The sequence below is a fragment of the Macrotis lagotis genome, chromosome 1 (assembly GCF_037893015.1).
Source record: "Macrotis lagotis isolate mMagLag1 chromosome 1, bilby.v1.9.chrom.fasta, whole genome shotgun sequence".
NCBI classification, from domain to species: domain Eukaryota; kingdom Metazoa; phylum Chordata; class Mammalia; order Peramelemorphia; family Peramelidae; genus Macrotis; species Macrotis lagotis.
In genome coordinates, this window is record NC_133658.1 from 154,097,277 (window position 1) to 154,120,061 (window position 22,785).

Genomic DNA, 22,785 nt, shown 5'->3' on the forward strand with positions numbered 1-22,785 from the left:
GCACTTTGTTCAAACTCCACCACTCCTTATCTGGATACAGATGGTACTCTCCTTTGCAGACTGCGCAAAATTGTTCCCGATTGTTACCCTGATGGAATGAACAAGTCCTTCAAGTTTGAGCATCACTCCCATGTCGCTGTTAGGGTGTACAGTGTTTTTCTGGTTCTGCTCATCTCACTCAGCATCAGTTCATGCAAATCCCTCCAGGTTTCCCTGAAATCCCATCCCTCCTGGTTTCTAATGGAACAATAGTGTTCCATGACATACATATACCACAGTTTGCTAAGCCATTCCCCAATTGAAGGACATTTACTGGATTTCCAATTCTTTGCCAGCACAAACAGGGCTGCTATAAATATTTTTGTACAAGTAATGTTTTTTTACCCTTTTTCCTCATCTCTTCAGGGTATAGACCCAGTAGTGGTATTGCTGGGTCAAAGGGTATGCACATTTTTGTTGCCCTTTGGGCATAGTTCCAAATAGTTCTCCAGAAGGGTTGGATGAGTTCACAGCTCCACCAACAGTGTAATAGTGTCCCAGATTTCCCACATCCCTTCCAACAATGATCATTATCCTTCCTGGTCATAAATAGCCAATCTGAGAGGTGTGAGGTGGTACCTCAGAGAAGCTTTGATTTGCATTTCTCTAATAATTAATGATTTAGAGCATTTTTTCATATGGCTATAGATTACTTTGATCTCCTCATCTGTAAATTGCCTTTGCATATCCTTTGTCCATTTGTCAATTGGGGAGTGGCTTTTTGTTTTAAAAATATGACGCAGTTCTCTGTATATTTTAGAAATGAGTCCTTTGTCAGAATCATTAGTTGTAAAGATTGTTTCCCAATTTACTACATTTCTTTTGATCTTGGTTACATTGGATTTATCTGTGCAAAAACTTTTTGATTTAATATAATCGAAATCATCTAATTGGATTTTGGTGATGTTCTCCAACTTTTCCTTAGTCATCAACTGTTCCCCTTTCCATAGATCTGACAGGTAGACTAGTCCTTGATCTTCTAATTTGCTTATAGTATTGTTTTTTATGTCTCTGTCCTGTAACCATTTGGATCTTATCTTGGTAAAGGGTGTGAAGTGTTGGTCTAATCTAAGTTTTTTCCATACTAACTTCCAATTTTCCCAGCAATTTTTATCAAAGAGGGAGTTTTTATCCCAATGGCCAGACTCTTTGGGTTTATCAAACAGCAGCTTACTTAATCGTCTCCTGCTTTTACATCTAGTCTATTCCACTGGTCCATCACTCTATTTCTTAACCAATACCAAACAGTTTTGATGACTGATGCTTTATAATATAATTTTAGATCGGGTAGGTCTAAGCCACCTTCTTTTGCACTTTTTTTCATTAAACTCCTAGCAATTCTTGACTTTTTATTTCTCCATATGAATTTACTTACAATTTTTTCTAACTTGTTAAAGTAATTTTTTGGAATTTTGATTGGTAGGGAACTAAACAGATAGTTTAGTTTTGGTAGAATTGTCATTTTTATTATATTAGCTCTACCTATCCATGAGCAGTTGATATTTGCCCAGTTATCTAAATCTAATTTAATTTCTGTGAGTAGTGTTTTATAATTGTTTTCAAAAAGATTGTGAGTCTGTCTTGGCATATAGACTCCCAAATATTTTATATTGTCTGAGGTTACTTTGAATGGGATTTCTCTTTCTAGCTCTTCCTGCTGTTTCTTGCTAGACATATAAAGAAAAGTTGAGGATTTATGAGGGTTTATTTTATAACCTGCAACTTTGCTAAAATTGCTAATTATTTCCAGTAGTTTTTTAGATGATTTCTTGGGATTCTCTAGGTAGACCATCATGTCATCTGCAAAGAGTTGAGAGTTTTGTCTCTTCCTTCCCAATTCTAATTCCTTTAATTTCTTTTTCTTCTCTAATTGCTTCTGCTAACATTTCTAATACAATATTAAATAGCAGTGGTGATAATGGGCATCCTTGTTTCACCCCTGATCTTAATGGGAATGGCTCTAGCCTCTCCCCATTGAATATAATGCTTATTGATGGTTTCAGATAGATACTGCTAATTATTTTAAGGAACAGTCCATTTATTCCTACACTTTCTAGTGTTTTTAATAGGAATGGATGCTGCATTTTGTCAAAAGCTTTTTCAGCATCTATTGATATGATCATATGATTTCTGATAGGTTTGTTATTGATATAATTGAGTATACTAACAGTTTTCCTAATGTTGAACCAACCCTGCATTCCTGGAATAAATCCTACTTGATCATAATGTATTATCCTAGTGATGACTTGTTGTAATCATTTTGCTAAGATTTTATTTAGGATTTTTGCATCTATATTCATCAGGGAGATAGGTCTATAATTTTTTTTCTCTGTTTTAACTCTTCCTGGTTTAGGTAACAGTACCATATTGGTTTCATAGAAAGAGTTAGGCAGAGTTCCATCTTTCCCTATTTTTCCAAAGAGTTTATATAGGATTGGAACCAATTGTTCCTTAAATGTTTGGTAGAATTCACTTGTGAATCCATCAGGCCCTGGAGATTTTTTTTTTAGGGAGTTCAGTAATGGCTTGCTGAATTTCTTTTTCTGAGATAGGGTTGTTTAGGTATTTAATCTCTTTTTCATTTAACCTGGGCAACTTATATTTTTGTAAATATTCATCCATTTCACTTAGATTATCAAATTTATTGGCATAGAGTTGGGCAAAATAGTTTCGAATTATTGCTTTAATTTCCTCCTCATTGGTGGTGAGTTCACCTTTTTCATTTATGATACTAGCAATTTGGTTTTCTTCTTTCTTTTTTTAATCAAATTGACCAGAGGTTTATCAATTTTATTGGTTTTTTCATAATATCAACTTTTGGTTTTATTTATTAATTCAATAGTTTTTTTTGCTTTCAATTTTATTAATTTCTCCTTTAATTTTTAGATTTTCTAATTTGGTACTTAATTGGGGATTTTTGATTTGTTCTTTCTCTAATTTTTTTAGTTGCATGTTTAGTTCATTGATTTCCTCTTTCTCCAATTTATTCATATAAGCATTTAGAGCTATAATATATCCCCTGAGAGTTGCTTTGAATGAATCCCATAGGTTTTGTTATGTTGTTTCATTATTATCATTATCTAGGATAAAATGGTTAATTCTTTCTATAATTTGTTTTTTGGTCCACTCATTTTTTGAAATGAGGTTATTCAGTTTCCAATTTGTTCTGGGTCTATATCACCTTGGCCCTGTATTGCATATAACTTTTATTGCATTGTGATCTGAGAAAGATGTATTCACTATTTCTGCCTTTCTGCAGTTGATCATTAGGTTTTTATGTCCTAGTACATGGTCAATTTTTGTATAAGTTCCATGTACTGCAGAGAAAAAGGTATATTCCTTCCTATCCCCATTCAGTTTCCTCCATAAGTCTACCATATCTAATTTTTCTAACAATCTATTTACCTCCCTAATTTCTTTCTTGTTTGTTTTATGATTCGATTTATCTAGATCTGATAGCGGGAGGTTGAGGTCTCCCACTATTAGAGTTTTGCTGTCTATGTCTTCCTGTAGTTCTTTCAGCTTCTCCTCTAAGAATTCAGATGCTGTCCCACGGGGTGCATATATATTCAATATTGAAATGACTTTATTGTCTATGGTACCTTTTAGGAGGATAAAGTTTCCTTCCTTATCTCTTTTAATGCTATCTATTTTTGCTGCTGCTTTGTGTGAGATAAGGATTGCTACCCCTGCTTTTTTTTACTTCAGCTGAAGCAAAATATATTTTGCTCCAGCCTTTTACCTTTACTCTATATGTATCTCTCTGCTTCAAATGAGTTTCTTATAAGCAGCATATTGTAGGATTCTGGTTTTTAATCCACTCTGCTATTTGCTTATGTTTTAAGGGAGAGTTCATCCCATTCACATTCAAGGTTATGATTACTAATTCTTTATTGCCCTCTGTGCTATCTTCCCTCTGTTTGTATTTTCCCCCCTTTCCCCCCTTTATCCATATTTCCCAGTCTTTTGTTTCTGAAAACCACCCTTCAGTGTTTTTGCCCTCCTATATCACACCCTCCCCTTTCTTTCCCCTTTCCCTTTTTCCATTTTCCCTTCCCTTCCTTTTGTTATTTCCCCTTATTTCCCCCACTCCCCTTCCCTTTCTCTGTCCCCCCCTCCTCTTTTCCCCTTTTAATACTTGAAAGGTTAGATGTTTTATAAGTTAACTGAGTATGTGTAGGTTGACTTTAAGTCAAATCTGATGAGAAGAAGATTCAGGTGTTTCTCCTCTGCTCCCTTCTTCCCCACTATTACCATAGGTTTTTTTGTACCTCTTAGTGTAATGAGATTTACCCCATTCAATCCCAGCTTGGTCCCGGAGCTCCAGGGGGACAGCACCAACACCAGGGCCTCTGCTTCCCCGTGGACCCGAGCCCCTTTCATCCAGCCCCACCGCTGATCCAGCAGGTCTGCTCTCGGGCCCTCAGACTCCCGGTTCCAATTCAGCTGTTACTCTGGCTGATCCGGGGCAGATCCTCCCTTGGAGCCCAGACTCACCCGCCCAGATTCGTCCAAGGCTGCTGCAGGAGACAAATCCTGAGGTAGCTGTTCTTCTGGCTTTTCTTTCTGGGTTTTCTGGATCAGATTTCTTTTAAGAGGTTTGTTTCATGTGATAGATGGGGAAGAGATCAGGAGACTTTAGAACTGTGCCTGTCTTCTCTCTGCCATCTTGGCCGGAAGTCCCCAATTCTGCTTTTTAAGGCATTCCTCTCCCCATTTGTCTTTTGTTTTACTTTTTCCATTAGGCCTAAACTAGTTTTTAACATATTATTTTCTTCAGTATTTTTTTGTATATCTTTCACCAAGCTGTGGATTTGGTTTTCATGATTTTTCTGTATCGCTCTCATTTCTCTTCCCAATTTTTCCTCTACCTCCCTTAATTGCTTTTCAGACTCTTTTTTGAGCTCATCCACACTGAGCCCAGTTTCTATTTCTCTTAGAGGTTTTGGATATGGAAGCTTTGATTTTGTCTTCATCCGAGTATGTGTTTTGATCTTCTGTAGAACTAAAGTAATTCTCTATGGTCAGATTCTTCTTTTTCTGTTGTTTACTCATTTCCTCAGTCCAAGAATAATTTACAGCCCTTCCTAGGCTTTGGATTTTTTTTGGGCGGGGACACCCCACTTGGACCTTTATCCCTACAAGGTCTTATGCTCTCTTGCCTGTACTTTGATATGCAGATGACCACTGCACTTACCTTTGCCCTGGAGCTAGAAGGAGGAGTCCTGCTTGGCTATCCTAGTATGGAAACCCAAACTGCATCCTGGATCTGAGTGTGGGCAAACAGCAGACTCCTACCCCAAGGGAGAGCAGAAAAATTTCTGCAGTCTTCCCAGACCCCCTTACCATCTGTGGGCTGTGCTCTGGAGTTGCAGGCTGCTTTCTCCTGAGTCTCACTGCAGGCTCTGCGGACAATGCTCCCTCACTCTACTCTCATTCTGGTGTAGCAGAATCCTCTCTTACTCCCTTCAAGCTGTTCAGGGCTGTATTGCAACAGGGGCTTTTTGCAACTCTCGGTCCTGGTGAAACACACCTTTCCCATGGAACTTCTAAGTTATCTTGGACTGGGAAAAGGTATCACTCAGTCTTCCTGTGGGTTCTGCCCCTCTAAATTTTGGCTAGAGTCATAATTTGTTGGCTTTTGGAATTTGGGGGGGGTAGGAATTCCTGGGAAATGCTGCCTTCATGCCACCATCCTTCCTTATGCTATTCTTATAGAAAAGATGGAAGCAACTAAATGGGACAGCTAATTGGTACAGTAGTTAGAGCACAGAGCTTGAAGTTAGGAATAGTCATCTTCCTGAGTTCAAATCTGGTCTCACTCTTACTAGCTCCGTGACCCTGGATACGTCTTTTAACCCTCTTTGCCTCTTTTTCTCATCTATACATGAGGTGGAGAAGAAAATGCAAACCCCTTTAATATCTTTGCCCCAAATGGGATTACAAAAAGTCAGACCCATATGAACCAAATGAACAATAATAATAACAACCTGATATGAAAATTACTCATTTATACCCTGAACACTGCTGGGAATAACATTATCCAGTGCATTCCTTTCAAAGACTTCACTTAAGGCAGGGAGATGTCATGTTCATCAAATCTGTAGATGATACAAAACTTATCCTGAAGGATCTAGAGAGGCTAGAACAGAGGACCAAACTGCATTAACTGAAATTTAACAGGGCTAAATGTAAAATCCTTTACTGACATTCCAAAAAAATCTACTTGTCAAATACAAGATGGGTAGAGGCATGATTACCAATTTTTAAAATAAGCTAGTATACTGTAAGTTTAGTAAGTTAGCACTATGATGTTTCAGCCCAGAAACCTAATTTGTGCCACATTATGGGAGGCACAGCTTCCAGGAAAATAAGGCAGTTACAGATTTGTTGTATTTTACCCTAGCCAAAGAATAATGGAATAGTATGTTGGGTTCTGGGTAGCACCTTTCAGGGGAGATATCAATAAGCTGGGGAGCATCCTGAAAGGGTCAACCAGAGTGGTGAAGCGCTCAAGCCATATAAGATTGGTTGAAGGAACTGAGGCTGTTAGGTAGCAGAAGAGAGCCAGAATGATAGATAAGCAAAGGTTTTTCATGTCAGAAGGAATAGAGGTTGTTCTATTTGACCTAAGGGGAAATTTAGACTTCAAGTTAAGAAAACAACCAATAACAAGAGTAATCCCCAAAGTAGAAGGGGCTTAAGAGATAAGAGATTCCTTCCTGGAAATCTTTATGTAAAAACTGGATGAATATCTTTGAAGTATATTTTCAGGTAAGGATTGGCATATAGTTACTGAGTTCTTCCCAACTCCAAAATTCTTCGATTCTATGATTTTTTGTGTTCAAAATAACAAATTTGGACAACTGACTAGAGACAGGAAGTTGAGGCGAGGGAAGTGTCAGATATGACTCTAAGATTTTTGAACCTAGGCAAGCATGATATAATTATACACAAATAATCATTCTCTTTTAAATTTATTCATATGCATAGAGATAAATACATCCACAGCCCCTGAAACTGTCCTACTTTCATAAAGATAAATAAAAATACAATCAGATACACAAAATAAATATAAATAGATGAACATTTATACATCTATTGAACTATGTATATGCCTCCAAAGATACAAATTGATAAATAAATATAGTTATGTATCATGATAATATAAAGGGCAGTTAAGTGGTACGGTGTATAAAGCACCAGGCTTGGAGCCAGGAAGAGTCATCTTCCTAAGTTCAAATCTGGCCTCAGAAACTTACTAGCTGCATGATTCTGGGCAAGTCACTTAACCCTGTTTGCCTCAGTTTCCTCATCTATAAAATGAGCTGGAGAAGTAAATGGCAAACCACTCTAAAATCATTGCTAAGAATGGGGTCACAAAGACACACAACTGAAAAACAACTAGACAACAACTACAAAATACACAGATACACACATATGTATGTAACTCCAGAATTGTACACAAAAATGTAAATTTTCACAAAACACATTATAATCAGAAGAAAGATACTAGAACAAATAAAAATATATTTGCAAGTAGGAAAAAACCTTTTATTATAAAAGCCCTTATTATACATCAGGCATCATGCTATGTGCCAAGAAACAAAGAAAGGCAAAAGAAAAAAGGCAAAAAGAGGGCAAAAAAAAAACCTCAAGTTCACATTCAATTGGGAAGCGACAAACATGAAAATGACTAGATATGTACTTTAGTAGGAGGAAAGTAATCCCAGAGGGGAAGATGACACTAGTTTGAGGGATGGGAAAGATCTCTTGAGGAATCTGGATTTGAGATGAATCTTGAAGCAATCTGAGCAAAGCAAAAGCAGAGGTGAGAAAAGGAAGATGCAAGGCACTGGGGAACAACTAGGGAAAAGGCACAGACAGGAGATGGAATTTATTTGAAAAATAAGTAGGACAGTATGGTCAGATGAGAGAGTGTGTGGAAGTGTAAGAATACTAAAAAGGTCTTGAAAGAGTTAGGTCATGAAGGGTTTTGAATGCCATATATTTGATTCCGAAGATAATAAGATGCCGCTGAAGTTTATTTGGGAGGGAGGCAGCATTTTCAAACCTATCATTTTAGAAAATCAATATTGGTTCCCAATGATTGATTTAGAAAATAATTATTTTCTCAAAATATAATCTATAGATATGAAATAGAACTCCATTGGTCAGAGTTACTGCCCATAAGGTTTTGCTAAACTTTGTTTTATTGACTTAAGTGAGGAGACTATAGAGATGATTATTGTAACATTATTGAGGTGTGAAAAAACTGCCATTATTTCTGCTGAAACATCATACCCAATGAACTGTTAGTCAATCACAGCATTGAACAGTTCATCTTAGCAATGAATAGACCTATTCAACAAAGAAGATACTTCGTCAAGAAAATATTTTGAAATGTATATGAGAAAAAAAGAGGAATTTTGAGAAAAATCTAACTCATGAATTTTCCTTACTCATATAATTGATTCACTGCTGTTTTTCTATAAGTGTGAACTGAGTGAATCTCATAGATACTTAATACATTGTTGAGAGAGTGTGGTTCAGGTTTATGTGTGTGTATATAAATATATATATATATATATACACATATATATATATATATATATCGATTACAATATATTTATTATTCCTATTTTGCTTTGCTATATGTGTCCCTATTATATTATTATTTCTTCTACCATATTTTTAAATAAATGATTGTATTTCACATCTAAGAATGTCATTATTGTAATTTACTGGTTTTATGGAAATTGAACTACACTAATAGGGGTTCAATGCTGACTTAGGGGAATATATTTTCCCACAAAGAGTTAGCCTTAGTACCCTAAACAAATCTGAGTGAAGTTTCTTGGTGGTGGACCTTCTCTGAGAACCCACAACTGTCAACATGAGAGGTAGTTAAAGGTAGGCAGTACCAACACAGAAAGGATGAATTATATATACACAACAAAAAGGGTAGCTACCCCAAGTAGCCATGACATTGGTTATCCAGAAGGCAAAATCTTCCTACCTGAGCAGACCTCTTTGTAAGTTGGGTTTGAAGTGTAGCCACCAGCATAGCCAACTTGAGTAGAATACACTCCATTCAAATTCCAAAATTTCCGCTCTGCTCCCCAGAAACACCCCATTCCTGAAAAAATAGAAGAGATACTAATATTTCAATAATAAATCAATCATGTATACATTTATGTTGAACTTCATCTAGGTATTTCCCTAGATTTGTTAGTTAAATATTCACAAACTTGAACTCTACTCACCTCAAATCATATAGCTGGTTGCTTGAAAGGCAAAAATATATATATTATAGATATCTCATTTAAATAGATCAAGGAGTTTTCAAAACATTAATTTCTATTTATGATAAATATTATTTTGTTCTTATGCTTTCTTGATATATACCAACCCTTAAGGAAAAAGGAATAACAAACTAAATTACAAATTATTGAAAATGTAGTAGAAATTCAAATGGATACACTAGTTCCAATTATTTTAATTTCATAATTCAGTAATTCAATAAATTACTTCCATTGTTTTATTTAAAAACAGATGATCCAAAGTCCATGTGATATGTCATAGATCAGCAAAAATATACTAATTTATTTTCTTGAGAGTTATTGTTGCATATGACGAATGACTTAAAAGCTAATCCCATTCTAGTGGACTGACAAATTTAGACTATTTTAGAATTCATTTCCTAATATATCCATGATAAACCTTTTTCAGGTGTCATTCTGGGTAATAAGCAATAATTACCAACTCCTAGCAGCTCTGAACAGGATTATAAACCCACACAGTCTTTTTGAGACTTGGTGGGGCAAAATGCACTCCTAACCCCAACAAACAGGAACATTTGCTGCATAATTATAACAGAGGCAACTGGTGGTTCAGTAGGTCAGGAAGACTTGAGTTCAGATCTAGCTTCAGACACGGAGCCAATTATTTAGCCTGCTTGCCTCTGTTTCCTGAATTGTGAAATGGGGATAATAGTTCCTACCTTGTAGAGTTCCTGTGAAAATCAAATTTTATCTTTGTAACAAGTACCTAACAAAGCCTGGAATCTCATAGGTACCATGTAAATACTTATTCCATTAGAGCATCACTAGTTCTATGTTAGAAACTCCAAAAAAAGTTAAATATATGAATGGGATAATAAAGTTGATCAATTTATAGTGTTATCTGGAAATTATAGAATATAGAAAATGTCACAATCTCTGGGTCAAGTCAACAAGTCATTAAGCATTAAGTACCTACCATATGTTAAGCCCTATGCTAAACCTAGGTCCATAAAAAGAAATAGAGTCCTGGATCACTTGTGGAACTGCAAAACAATACAAGCAAAATGATACAATTTTAGAGTGCAATTGGGAATTATGCCCGAAGAATTATTAAATTATCTATACCTTTTGATCCAACGATACCACTAACAGATCTATTTCCATAGATGATGAGGGAAAATTAGAAGTATTGATAAAGTCTAGAAGGTTTACATCAGCTGTCTTTGTGGTGGCAAAGAATTGGAAATTGCAGGGATAGCCATCAAGTGGCAATGGCTGAGCAAGTTGTGATATATGATGAAATGGTGAGGTCAATGATTTAGGAAAAACATCATAAGATTTGCATGAAATAATGATGAGCAAAATAAACAGAACCAAGAGAACACCATATACAATGATAGAAATAGTTTTAAGAATGACTTTGAATGAATAAAGGGGTTTTTTTGGTATTATAAATACCCAAATTAACTATAAAAGATATATGAAGAAAGACTGCGTCCAGAGAAAGAACTGATAAATAAAAGTATGTTTAGTATAATTTTATTTAAAAATACTTATTTATTTCTAAAGGCAGCTATCTCTAAGGTAGAGGAAGAAGGGAAGAAAAAAAGAAAAAAGAAATTTATATGGTAATTTAATTGTATATTTGAAAGGAATAGTAAACTGTATATAGTAGATTTACAGTTTCATATTCTCTTTTACATTATGTTACGGAAATGCTTGTTTTTTCCATAAATTAAAAAGAAAAGAAAAGAAATATGATGATCACATTCTAATGGGAGAGACAACATCTAAATAAGATATGTACATGATAAATTGGAAATACTCTTAGAAGGAATGCAATAAGGTTAAAAAGGACTAAGTCTCTTGTAGAGGGTAGAACTTTAACATAGAAGTGAGGAAAGTCAGGGCAGTGAGAAGGGAGAGATGATGAGGGAGAGCATTCTACCATGGAAAACAGCCAGGAGAAAGAGTTGGGAGATAGCATCCATTAAAGATGGAATTCTTCTTCAATTTGCAATTTATGCTAGAACATCACTGTTATAATGACAAAAAACTTTGTCGGTTTTTATCCCTTTTTAATAAGTAGCAGGAGTCTGAGAGATAGATGAAGTAAAGGTAATTGTGTGGCTCTCATTGGTTTAGTGAAGGGTGATGGAGATACAAATCCTTCCCTTGAACTCTAACTCAGATCGGAAGAGATAATACCATGACCTCGGAGACTACAGAATAGTAGGAATGAAGGGAAAATTGGGCATGGGAACAGACTCTTGGTTGGAATTCTTAAGCTAAACTTTTCAGGCAGAAGATTGACCATGCATGGACTTGGTAGCAGCCCTTTCTCTCTTCCCACCCCCTTCATCCTGGTTTCTCCTGGGAGTATAAACCCACTCCACTTTTACCTGCCCAAGACTATCTCTTTCCCAATTGGGAAGGTTTCCCCTCTGGTTTCCTACATAAAGTGAACTATCAATATTTTAGAACTGTTATCTCTTTAAGCAGTAATTTGATTTTCTGCTGATGTAATCGAAATACTTTTAAAACTAGAGTTATAAAGTTGTGCCAGTTCTATTTATTTGAAAGGAGGAAGTGAGATTGAAAAGGAGGGAAGAGAGGCGGCTAGGTGGTGCAGTGGATAGAGCACCAACCCTGGAGTCAAGAGTACCTGAGTTCAAATCCGACCTCAGACACTTAATAATTACCTAGCTGTGTGGCCTTGGGCAAGCCACTTAACCCCATCGCCTTGCAAAAATTAAAAAAAAAAAAAGAGGGAAGAAAACTTGGAAGAGAAGAAATCAAAATTATTGATAGTTTATAAACTCAATTAAATTTTCCTGATAAAAACAAGCTCAGGGTTCAGAACTATACATATATAGAGGCAAGAAAAGGAGACAGAAGGAAACAAAGCAGAGCATCCATGGGAAGACACACCTAATAGATTAGAATACTTGAGCCAGTAACAACCACAAATGAGCAAGGTGAGGAAGGTTGCCATTTTCTTTTCATTTGATAATACTCTTATGTTTGAAATTAAAACCACAACTTAGAAGAAAAGTAAGTGTTTTGAGAAGTTCTATCCACTTGGAGAAAAGGAGTGTAATTCCACTAAGTTAATTTACTTATTCACTGTCACACCAAACTATCAAAGAATTATTTTACAGAGTTGGAAAAAAATAGTAACAAAAATTCACTTGGAAGAACAAAAGGTCAAAAATATCAAGGGCAATAATTTTTTTTTTAAGAGAGAGAGAGAGAGAGAGAGAGAGAGAGAGAGAGAGAGAGAAAGTCATCTATCCATACCAGATTTCAAACTATCTTATAAAATAGTAATCATGAAAACAATCTGGATCTGATTATAAAGTAGAATGGTGGATCAGTAGAATGGATTAGGGCCACAATATACAATAGTAAGGGCCTATAGTAATAAGAGTTTTGTTAAACCCAAAGATCTAAGTTTTTTTGGGTATGAGCTCATCATTTGAGAAAAATTGACAGGAAAATTGGGAAAAAGATTGGCAGAAATTAGGTTCAGACTGTACACTAAGATAAGGTCAAAATTGATACATGATTTAGACATAAAGAATGATATCATAAGTAAATTAGGAGAATATAGAAAATGTACCTGTCAGATCCATGGATAAAGGAAGACTTTATGACAAAAGATAGCAAGAAAATGGATAATTCTGATCACATAAAATAAAAAGTTTTTACAAACAAAATTAATACAGTCAAAATTCAAAGGACAACAAAAACTGTGAGAAAATTTTAACAGCAAATTTCTCTGATAAAGGCCCTATTTCTCAGACACAGTGAGCTAAGCCATATTTGTAAAAATACAAAGTATTCTCTAATTGGGAAAAAGTCAAAGAGATGAATGGTAAGCTTTTAGAAGAAGAAATCATTAAATAACTATTGATTAGAGAACTGCATCAGAAGGGTTAACATGTAATTGGGATATATTTAATGAAATAAATAGAAAATAGTGTAAAACAGAAAAATGCTAGAGGAGACGTGGAAAAATTGGAACACTAATGCACCATTGGAGGAACTGTGAACAAATCCAATAATTCTGGAGAACAATTTAAAATTATACCTAAAGGACTAGAAAACTGTGAATACCTAGGTTTGTATTTACCCAGGTTTGAATTTCAAAAAGATCAAAGGAAAGGGAAAGGGACCTTTTAGTACAAAAACAGTTATAGCAGTTTTTCGCATGGTTACAAAGAATTAGAAATTGAGGAGATACCTATCAATTGGGAAATGGCCGAACAAGTTGTAATATGTGATTATGATGGAATATTACTGTGCTAGAAGAAGTGGCAAGGAGGATAGAACTTATATGAACTGATGCAAAGTGAAGTGAGCAGAATCAGAATCACACTGTACACAGTAAAAGCAATATTTTAAGAATGATCAACTGTGAGACTTAGCAACAATGATCAAGACAATAACATTAGACAATTTTGAAATACTGAATACTGAAAATATTGATGTACTGAAATACTGACAATACTGAAAAATGCTATTCATTTCCAGAAAGAGAACTGAGTACAGATTGAAGTACACTTTTTTACCTTCTTTATTTTTCTTGTTTTGTGTGTGTTTTCTTTTACAACATGGCAAATAAGGAAATTCTTGCATGAATCCATATATTTGATATCATATTGCCCTCTCACAGAGTTTGAAAGGGGTTGGAGGAAGGGAAAGACATTAGAACTCAAAATTTTAAAAATTAATGCTTAAAAACTTTTACATGTAATTGGGATATATTTAATGAAATAAATAGAAAATAGTTTCAAACAGAAAAAATGACTAGTTTTTTTACATACAATTGAAAAATATTTAATTTAAATTTTTTTTTTAAAAAAGAGAAGGGGTGTGAATTCATTGAGCATGCAGAGACGAGATCCCAGTTTAGAAGTTTTGGGGCGACTTGAGAGCTCAATCTGCCATGCTTGTCAAACTTTTGTAACATGAAAATTTCTTAGTGTGTTATATATATATATATATATATATATATATATATATATATATATGTGTATATATGTATTTTAATGATGAATTTTAAAATGCAAACATAATTTTATTACTCTGTTATTGAATTACAAAATAATTTTTAATATAAAATGCAAAAATAGATAGAAGTGAACTGAGAATCATGAAGAACTGGTCCAGCTCCTACCTCTGATATATACTGACTGAATGACCTTGGTGAAATCATTTAACTGCTTAGTGAAAAGGACAATAGAAACTATGTTACAGTAGTAAAGAAAGTTACCTCATCTAGGAACTTACCTATATAAATGAAATCACAGGTCTGCTCTTTCTCCTTACCCTAAATTATGTGAGGAGGTAATAAAGTATGATTTGGTTGAATGCAGAGACAAATTGCAGAAGAAGAAGTATTCAAAAATCAGGAAATGAATTGTTTTAGCAGATATGCAAAATTAGAATTTATATCCCAAGTGGCAAGAAATTCTGATTTTATCTTTATTCCTTCATGTAATTGGGAAAGTATTTCTCAATTCCTTCTCTTCACCTTTATCCTATCTTTTCTTCACTTTTATACTATCTTCTCTTCAACTTTATACAATTAATTTAGTCTCTTTCTCTTTAAAAAAAATCTAGCTATAAATGTTCTTAATTACTAATTCTTTCCTTGGTAGTTTATTTATCCTTTTGTCTGTTTCTGCTTTGGGGAATTTTCTCAAGTTGAATATTTGGCTCATATCAGGTTCTCTTTCTTCTTCACTGATGATTAGGCTTAGGTTTTCAAGGAATATAATTTGGGGATGCATCTTGAGTTTCTTTTAAAAGATATTGTTCTATTTCCTTTTATAGTTTCTGGTGGGTACAGAAACTGTAGTTTCTTATGTGATTATATTCACATTACTATTCTATTATATTTAAAGGACTTATTTCTGTTCTCTTGCAGAACATATTTTTTTGTTTCCAGAAATGTTAGATATATCCACTATTTTAGAGTTTGAGATAAAGGTTTTTGTTCTGCTTTTGTTTGCTGGAAGTGATTTGTGGATTTTTTTTAATTGGTGCTTCAGCTTCTATGTTCAGAAGTTTGGGAAAATTTTATGGCATTATTTCCTGAATTATAGGTTCAGTTTTTTTCAATTTTTCATGTTCTTTTAGGAGACCTATTACGCTGAAGTTGTCTCTTTGCACACTGTCTTTGAGATCAATGACTTTTTTATACAGAGATAAAAAATGTGTTCTTTTAGGTACTGCTTTCATTTCTATTATTTCAGATTGTCCTTTAATACAGTATGTTTCAAATAAAAGTTTATCCTCCCTTTCACTTCTTTGCAGAGACCCATCACAAGAGATGAAAGTTTTTTTTTTCATTTTCCATTCTGCTCATTATTTTTGCTGTGCAGGTCATAAATTCTGGCATTTGTTTCTTTCTAACTTCTTATTTTATGTTTTCATTTCTCTTTTGAATCATTTTGAACATTCTATTGTGATCTCATGCTTTTGTGGGATTCCCAGGGTTCTATTTCATTTGACAATGTTCCATTATCTTCATTTTATAATAATGATTTTGAGAAATTTGTAATTTTTTTTGATATCTTGGTACTCTTTCTTCCTTGTAATTTTAGTATCCTTTCTGTTGATTTATCTGTTTGTGTCAAGGTTTTTAATTGATTTTTCTTCTGCTCAAAATCTTTGGTGGTTTCACTTTATACTCTCTCCCTTTTCTCCCTTTATTATTTCTCCCTTTGACAGAGTTATATTCCTGAAACTGAACTAAAAGGATATTTTAGCATCTTCTCTTGTTGGGAATTTTTTTGCCAGTCTCATTTCCTGCCTTAAGTAGAATTTAAGGGGGGCAAAAGTGATCCTAGTTTAATTTTAGTCCCCTTCACCTCAAGTCAGGTCTGTCACTCAGACTGAATCCCTGTCCCAGTCAAGGGGTTCTGTTTCCAAATCTATTTCTTTCATTCTCTGACTGGGCTGAATCTACATCTGCCTTTTACATAGATGTTAGTATATGGGGTTATAAATTCTAGACAGAATCTCTTCAGCTTTGAAGGTCCATAACATAGGGGCCACCATGGGTAGGCTCCCCCATCTCTAAACATTCCCCAGCTCTCCACAGCTGAGTAGAGTAAATGAATGACATTGGTGCCTGCCGCAAAAGGGGAAACTGGATTGGTCCCAAGCATAAGTCCATGCACTCTATCACAGATCAGAGGTTAGTAGGGAAAGAATACTCTGAGAACATCAAAGATTAACATTATCCACAAGTTAATTAATAAATTTGTTACTATGATGGGTTTCCTGATTTCTTTTTTCTTTCTTTCTTTCTTTCTCTTTCTTTCTTTCTTTCTTTCTTTCTTTCTTTCTTTCTTTCTTTCTTTCTTTCTTTCTTTCTTTCTTTCTTTCTTTCTTTCTTTCTTTCTTTCTTTCTTTCTTTCTTTCTTTCTTTCTTTCTTTCTTTCTTTCTTTCTTTTTTGTTTTTTTGGCTAGGCAATGAGGTTAAGTGACTTGCCTGAGGTCACACAGCTAGGTAATTATTAAGTGACTGAAGCTCATTTTGAACTCAGGTTCTCCTGACTCCAGGGCCGGTACTCTATCCACTATGCCACCTAGCTGCCCAGGTTTTCTGATTTCTTGTCCCATGGATTCTATTGGAAGGTTTCTGAGAGTTAGTGCAAACTGGAGAAAATACATAGACCTTCATCTTGTTTGTCAGATGACTGATAAGACCATCGAACTAGAACCCAGAAAAACAATTAAGACAAATTATTCCCAAAACTGAAGAAGAAATTATCCTACTATATTACTCTTATGAGGTAAATATAATCTTAAGACCTAAACCAGGAGAGAATGAGGCACTGAAGGAAGAGAAAGACCAATATCATTAAGACTATCAATTCAAAAAATTTGAATAAAATCATGTCAAAACAGATTACAGTGATTGATCCAAGAAATCACTCTTCATGATCAAATTGGAATTACACTAGTAATATAAGGATGCTTCAATATTAGGAAAACTATCAACAAGGCAGCTAGGTGGCTCAGTGTATACAGTACCAACCCTGGAGTCAAGAGGACCTGAGTTCAAATCCAGCCCCAGACACTTAATAATTACCTAGTTGTGTGACCTTAGGCAGGTCACTTAACCCTATTGTCTTGCAAAAAAGAAAAAAGAAAACAACCAACAAAATTAAATTAAAAATAAAACCATACAAACCAAATGATTATCCAATAGATGGGGGGAAGAATAACACTAATTCATTACTTTAAAAATTCCAGAGTATAAGCAAAAAAATTACCTTTTTTAATATCATTGAAAGTATCTATATGAAATAAAAAGTTAAGTATCTTATGAAATAGGGATATACTAGAACCCTTCCAAATAAATAAAAGGATTAATTAAAGATGATCAGTTTCTTTACTATTATTAGATATAATTCTGGAAATGCAAATGACAAGAAGAAATGAAAAGCATAAATATATGTTAAAAATAGACAAAACTAGGGGCGGCTAGGTGAAGCAGTGGACAGAGCACGGGCCCTGGAGTCAGGAGTACCTGAGTTCAAATTCGGCCTCAGACACTTAATAATTACCTAGCTGTGTGGCCTTGGGCAAGCCACTTAACCCCACTGCATAGCAAAAGCTAAAAAAAAAAAAAATAGACAAAGCTATCCTTATACCTGGAGGATATGATAGTTTGCTTAGATAATAAATAAAGAAAATAATTGAGACAACAACTTAATCAAAGTTGCATACTAGGAAATAAATCCTCAGAAACCAACTATATGTTGATATGATAGTAATGACATAACTCAAAAGACAATAAGAGAACAGGAAATTCCACTCTAAATAGCTACAAAAATGCAAACTCTCTGGGAAGAAATCTCAAAAATCTAGCAAACCATACAAAATAGTTGTATATATTCAATGAGTTTCTTAAAGAAATAAAGAAGAACTTAAATAGCTAAAGGAATATTCAGTGTTCAGGGTGGGACTGCTGCCAATATAATAAAAATGAAAATATTAACAAATTTCTGTCTTTTAGTGCTATACCAATCAAATAGCTAAAGGAATATTTTATAGAAATTAATAAGACAAAATTCATGTATATAAAACAAAGATGTAGAATATTAAGAGAAGTGATAAAAGCAGTGATGAAGAATGAAATTTTCAGACCCCACCTATAATATAAAGCAGTGATCATAAAAAAAATATTTAGTATTGGCTAAAAAATATAAAGGGGTAGATCAATAAAACCAATTAGATAAGGGACTATCAAGAAACAAGGAAGCTCAATAGTCCAGTCCTTAATAATGTAGAAAAAATAAATTAGCTAGAAAAATACTCCCTATCTGATAAAAACTGTTTGAAAAACTGAAAATCAGTCTGGCAGAAAGAATAGAACAACACTTTATATCATATTCCATAATACATTCAAATTTTAATATAAGACCTTAATTTTAAGGATCATAATATAAAAAATTAGAAGCAAAATAGATCATATTTCTCTCACACCTATGTATAGGATGTATATTCTTTAATTAAACAAGAGCTAGAGATAATTAAAAAAGATAAAATCAACAACTTTAATTATATACAACCAAAAAGCTTCTGCACAAACAAAATAAATACTTAAGATAAGAAGGGAAGCAGTTAAAAGGCTGGGCTGGAGGAGAGGGTAAGAGAAAACTCCATATCAAATTTCTCTGATTAAGGGGCTATTATCCAAGATATGTAAACAATTACCAACTTCAGGAAAACAAAAGCCATTTTTCAATAGAAAAAGTGTTCAAAAGATAAGAACAAACAGTTTTCAAAAGGAGAATTGCAAACTATTAACAACCAAACATAGCAAAATATTTATGGCAGCAATTTTATTAAGAGCAAAAAAATTGGAAATAAAGTAGATGCTCATAAACTGAGGAATAGTTAAACATATTGTGGTATGAGAAAATAATGAAATATATTAGTGAACTGTAAAAAATGATGAATGAGATGAATGCAGAGAAGTATGGAATTATCTATATAAACTGATGCAAAAAAGTAACTGGAGCTAGGGATACAACATTTGCATTGACTACAATGATTTAAATGAAAAAAACATTACAACAGATTTGGCAATTAAACCATCCTTAGGCTCAGTACACTATCTATTGCACCCCCCCCCCCCAGCTGCTTTGGAAATTGGAAAATAAAAAAAATTTGAGGGGGAAAGGTAGTGAATATTTTTAGATTTGGTGAGTTTGAGATGTCTATAAAACACCCATTTTGAGATGTCTAAGAGGCGGTTGGTGATTCAAGATTGGAGCTCAGGAGAGAAAAATAGGGCTGGGTGATCTGAGGACTATTAGCATATATATGATAACTGAACATCTAGGAAATGATGAGATCACAAAGTGAGATGGTTTAAACTGAGATGAGAAGGTGACCCAAGGCAGACCCTGGGTGACACAATTAATGGGGGTTTGGGGATGAAAATCCATCAAAGAAGATGTAACAGGAGCAACAGGAGGGAATAGGATCCTAAAAACCTAGGGAGGAGAAAGTTTTCAGAAAAGGATAGGAAACACACAGGTCAAGAAAGATGAGAAGTAGAAAAAAGGTTGCAGAAAGAGATCAGTAGGTGCAGCATGACCTGAGTGAGGTGGTCAGAAGTCAGACTGCAGTGGGTTTAGCATTGAGTGAAAAGACAGTAGAAGAATCTTGTAAAGCTGGCTTTCATGAGTTTAAACAAGAAGAGAAAAAAAAAAAGATAAATAGGACAATAACCAGTAGGGATTAGCAAATTGAGTGAAGGACAATAGGAATATGCATTTTTAATTTAGAATTCTGAGAAAGCAAACAACCAGGTTCAGAAATACTTAGTCAACCTGTTGACAGGAAAACTGGGCAGAACACAATGGGGGAGGGAACCCTCTCCCTGTAAAGTCTGACCCCTTGAAAGATACATGTCTCCATGAGAACCCTTTCCACTCATGGTTAAACTCATTATTTAGAAAGAATATCTACTACTATGTAATATGCAACACACTTACGGGACTGAACAGTGATGACCATAGTCAAGAGAATAACAAATGGGGGTCTTATGAGAGATAGATGTTTGTACAAAGTTGGGAAGGAACAGAAAGAATAACAAACATAGATATGTATAAGGTGGAAAGTCAGGAAAAAGAACAGAGAAGAAAGGAAGAAAAAGTCAGACATTTCTATTTTTAAACAAGAAAAGGCAGCAGCATTAATCTGAAAGTAGAAAGAGTCTCTGTGCTGCTTGTAGCTTTATCATCTTACTTCACTTGGCTATTTGCACACCTGAATAAACAAGTGGGGGGGGGAATCCTGTAATAAACAGGGCTACCACATGCTGCTGCATGTGGCTTCTGATCTCCAGGGAGGAAGGCTCCTGTTGTGATGTGGCCGTCAAAGAGGCAAATGCAATCTTGGGCTGCTCTGATAGATGCAGGGTGCCCAAAATATAGGAGATGAAAAGTTCTACTGGGATGAAACTCTGGGAAATATCTGGAACATTTGTTCTGTTGAGTTCGGGATTTTAACAAGGACATTAAGTCCAGAAGAGGGCAATCAAAATGATCAGGGGGCATTGTACAATATAAAATTGGCTGGAGGAATTTGGGATGTGTAGCCCAAGAAGAAGGAAACTTCGGGTTAAGGGTTTTCAAATCTTTGAAGGGTTGTTACTGAAAGAGGGATTAGGTCAGTTTTATTTGACCCCAGAGGGCTGAAGTAAGGTCAAAGGGAACAAGCAGCAAAAGGTAATTTTAGGCTCAACATTCTGGGATAGGACTCCTTAAAGCTAAGCTTTCAAAAGGTGAATCATTGGCTTGGCAAGGAAAAGAAGGGGCTACGAGACCACTTGTAAGGATTCCTATGGGAGAGGTTCCTGCTTCAGGTATAGGTAGGACTCAGCATTCACTGAAGTTCTTCCCATTACTGAGTCCCTGGGATTCTACCAAGTACTACAGGCTTCTGTGAAAGATGCTCAGAGACTGGGTATCCAAAGCAAGAAGAAAGAGGCTGCATTCTTGGGGGCAGGACCCTGTACCTCGGAACAGGAGAAGGAAGAAAAGAGAAGCTCTAGAGAACCTCTATCATTTTACAAGGTTTGGAGAGAATCAAATATCCCTTGATAGAAAACTTCTTGAAGACAAGTGCTCAGAGCTCTTTAAACCCTTAAAAATTATTGAAAACCCCCAAGAAGATTTTGTTTGTGGGACTTATATATTTATATCTACTGATATTTGTCAAGTTAGAAATTAAAACATTTTAGTATTATAAAAAGTTTTTGATACTCAAAAGCCCCCAGGGTAGTTCTTGACACCTGAAAAACCAATTTTGTCTTGGACCATTCCTAAAAGGGGAATAGCTACTAATGCTCAGTTTGTGCCTTACCAGAGGAACACTTCCTACTTATGAGCTTACAAGATGCCTGTGTCTGTGAGCAGATAGAGCCTTTCAGGGAACCAAGGAATATGCCTCCTGCCCTGAATACAGATTTTGTCTCTGTTATTTAGTTTGCAACTGCCCTTTCCACCAGGTAGATGAGAAAATGCTTCTTCCCACCCATTTCTCTCTCTCTCTCTCTCTCTCTCTCTCTCTCTCTCTCTCTCTCTCTCCTCTCAATCTCAACATTTTCATGATTACCTAGTATTCTAAACAAATAATCCTAAATAATAACATTCTATATAATATCCTAAACAATAAATCTCATAATTTCATCAAATATCTCTAATATTCGATTTGAAGCCTAATGAACATGTGCTAATAACAGAAAATTAAAAAAAAACTGTTCACAAAGAGCCTCTTAATCCTACTAAAATGCCAGAAGAGATTTCTTTTTTAAAAAATCTACAGTGTGGAATTTTTTCCCCCAAACTTACATCATGCTAAAAATTCAAGGTTTCCTTTTTGAATGCACCTATTTGTATGTACCTATTTAAAAACTAAAAACACCTACCTCTAATGGTGCAAAATAAAGCAAGTCATAGAGCAATTAGTTTCTAATTGATATTTTCTATATTTAATGACAGTTAATTGCCTTCTGCCCACATCAATTTCTAATGTTGCTTTCATTTGAGAAATTATTTTTTAAAGTTTCCTCCCCAGTTTCAAGATAACACACACACACACACACACACACACACACACACATACACACAGAGGCGCGTACACACACTTTCCCTGTCACTGTGTACTATGGTTGATAAAGAAACCTTGCTATGTTATATATCACAACTGATTGCATTTCAGCCCTGGAGCAGAAAAATCTTCTCTGGACTATTCCAGGTTTTTATGAGCCAGAAGGGTAGCAGAATTGTATAAAATTACCAGTGCCTCAGCTCATATATTTACTCCCCATGTTTTTAGGTGCTTAAACCAAAATCAATTCATCTAGGGTAAGGGCATTCTTGAAGCTGATGGAAAACAAATTGCAAGTAACTGGACTTGCAAA

At 34.9% G+C, this 22,785-nt stretch overlaps 1 protein-coding gene across 2 annotated transcripts in view; it reads right to left on the bottom strand.

Annotated features, from left to right (window-relative positions):
* Nucleotides 1-22,785, bottom strand: part of MSRA (methionine sulfoxide reductase A) — a 536,950-nt gene that overhangs the window by 258,317 nt on the left and 255,848 nt on the right. For both annotated transcript variants that reach the window (XM_074209182.1, XM_074209183.1), the window contains exon 3: nucleotides 9,059-9,178. In XM_074209182.1, coding sequence (XP_074065283.1) covers nucleotides 9,059-9,178 — 120 coding nt within the window. The remainder of the gene's footprint in view (nucleotides 1-9,058; nucleotides 9,179-22,785) is intronic.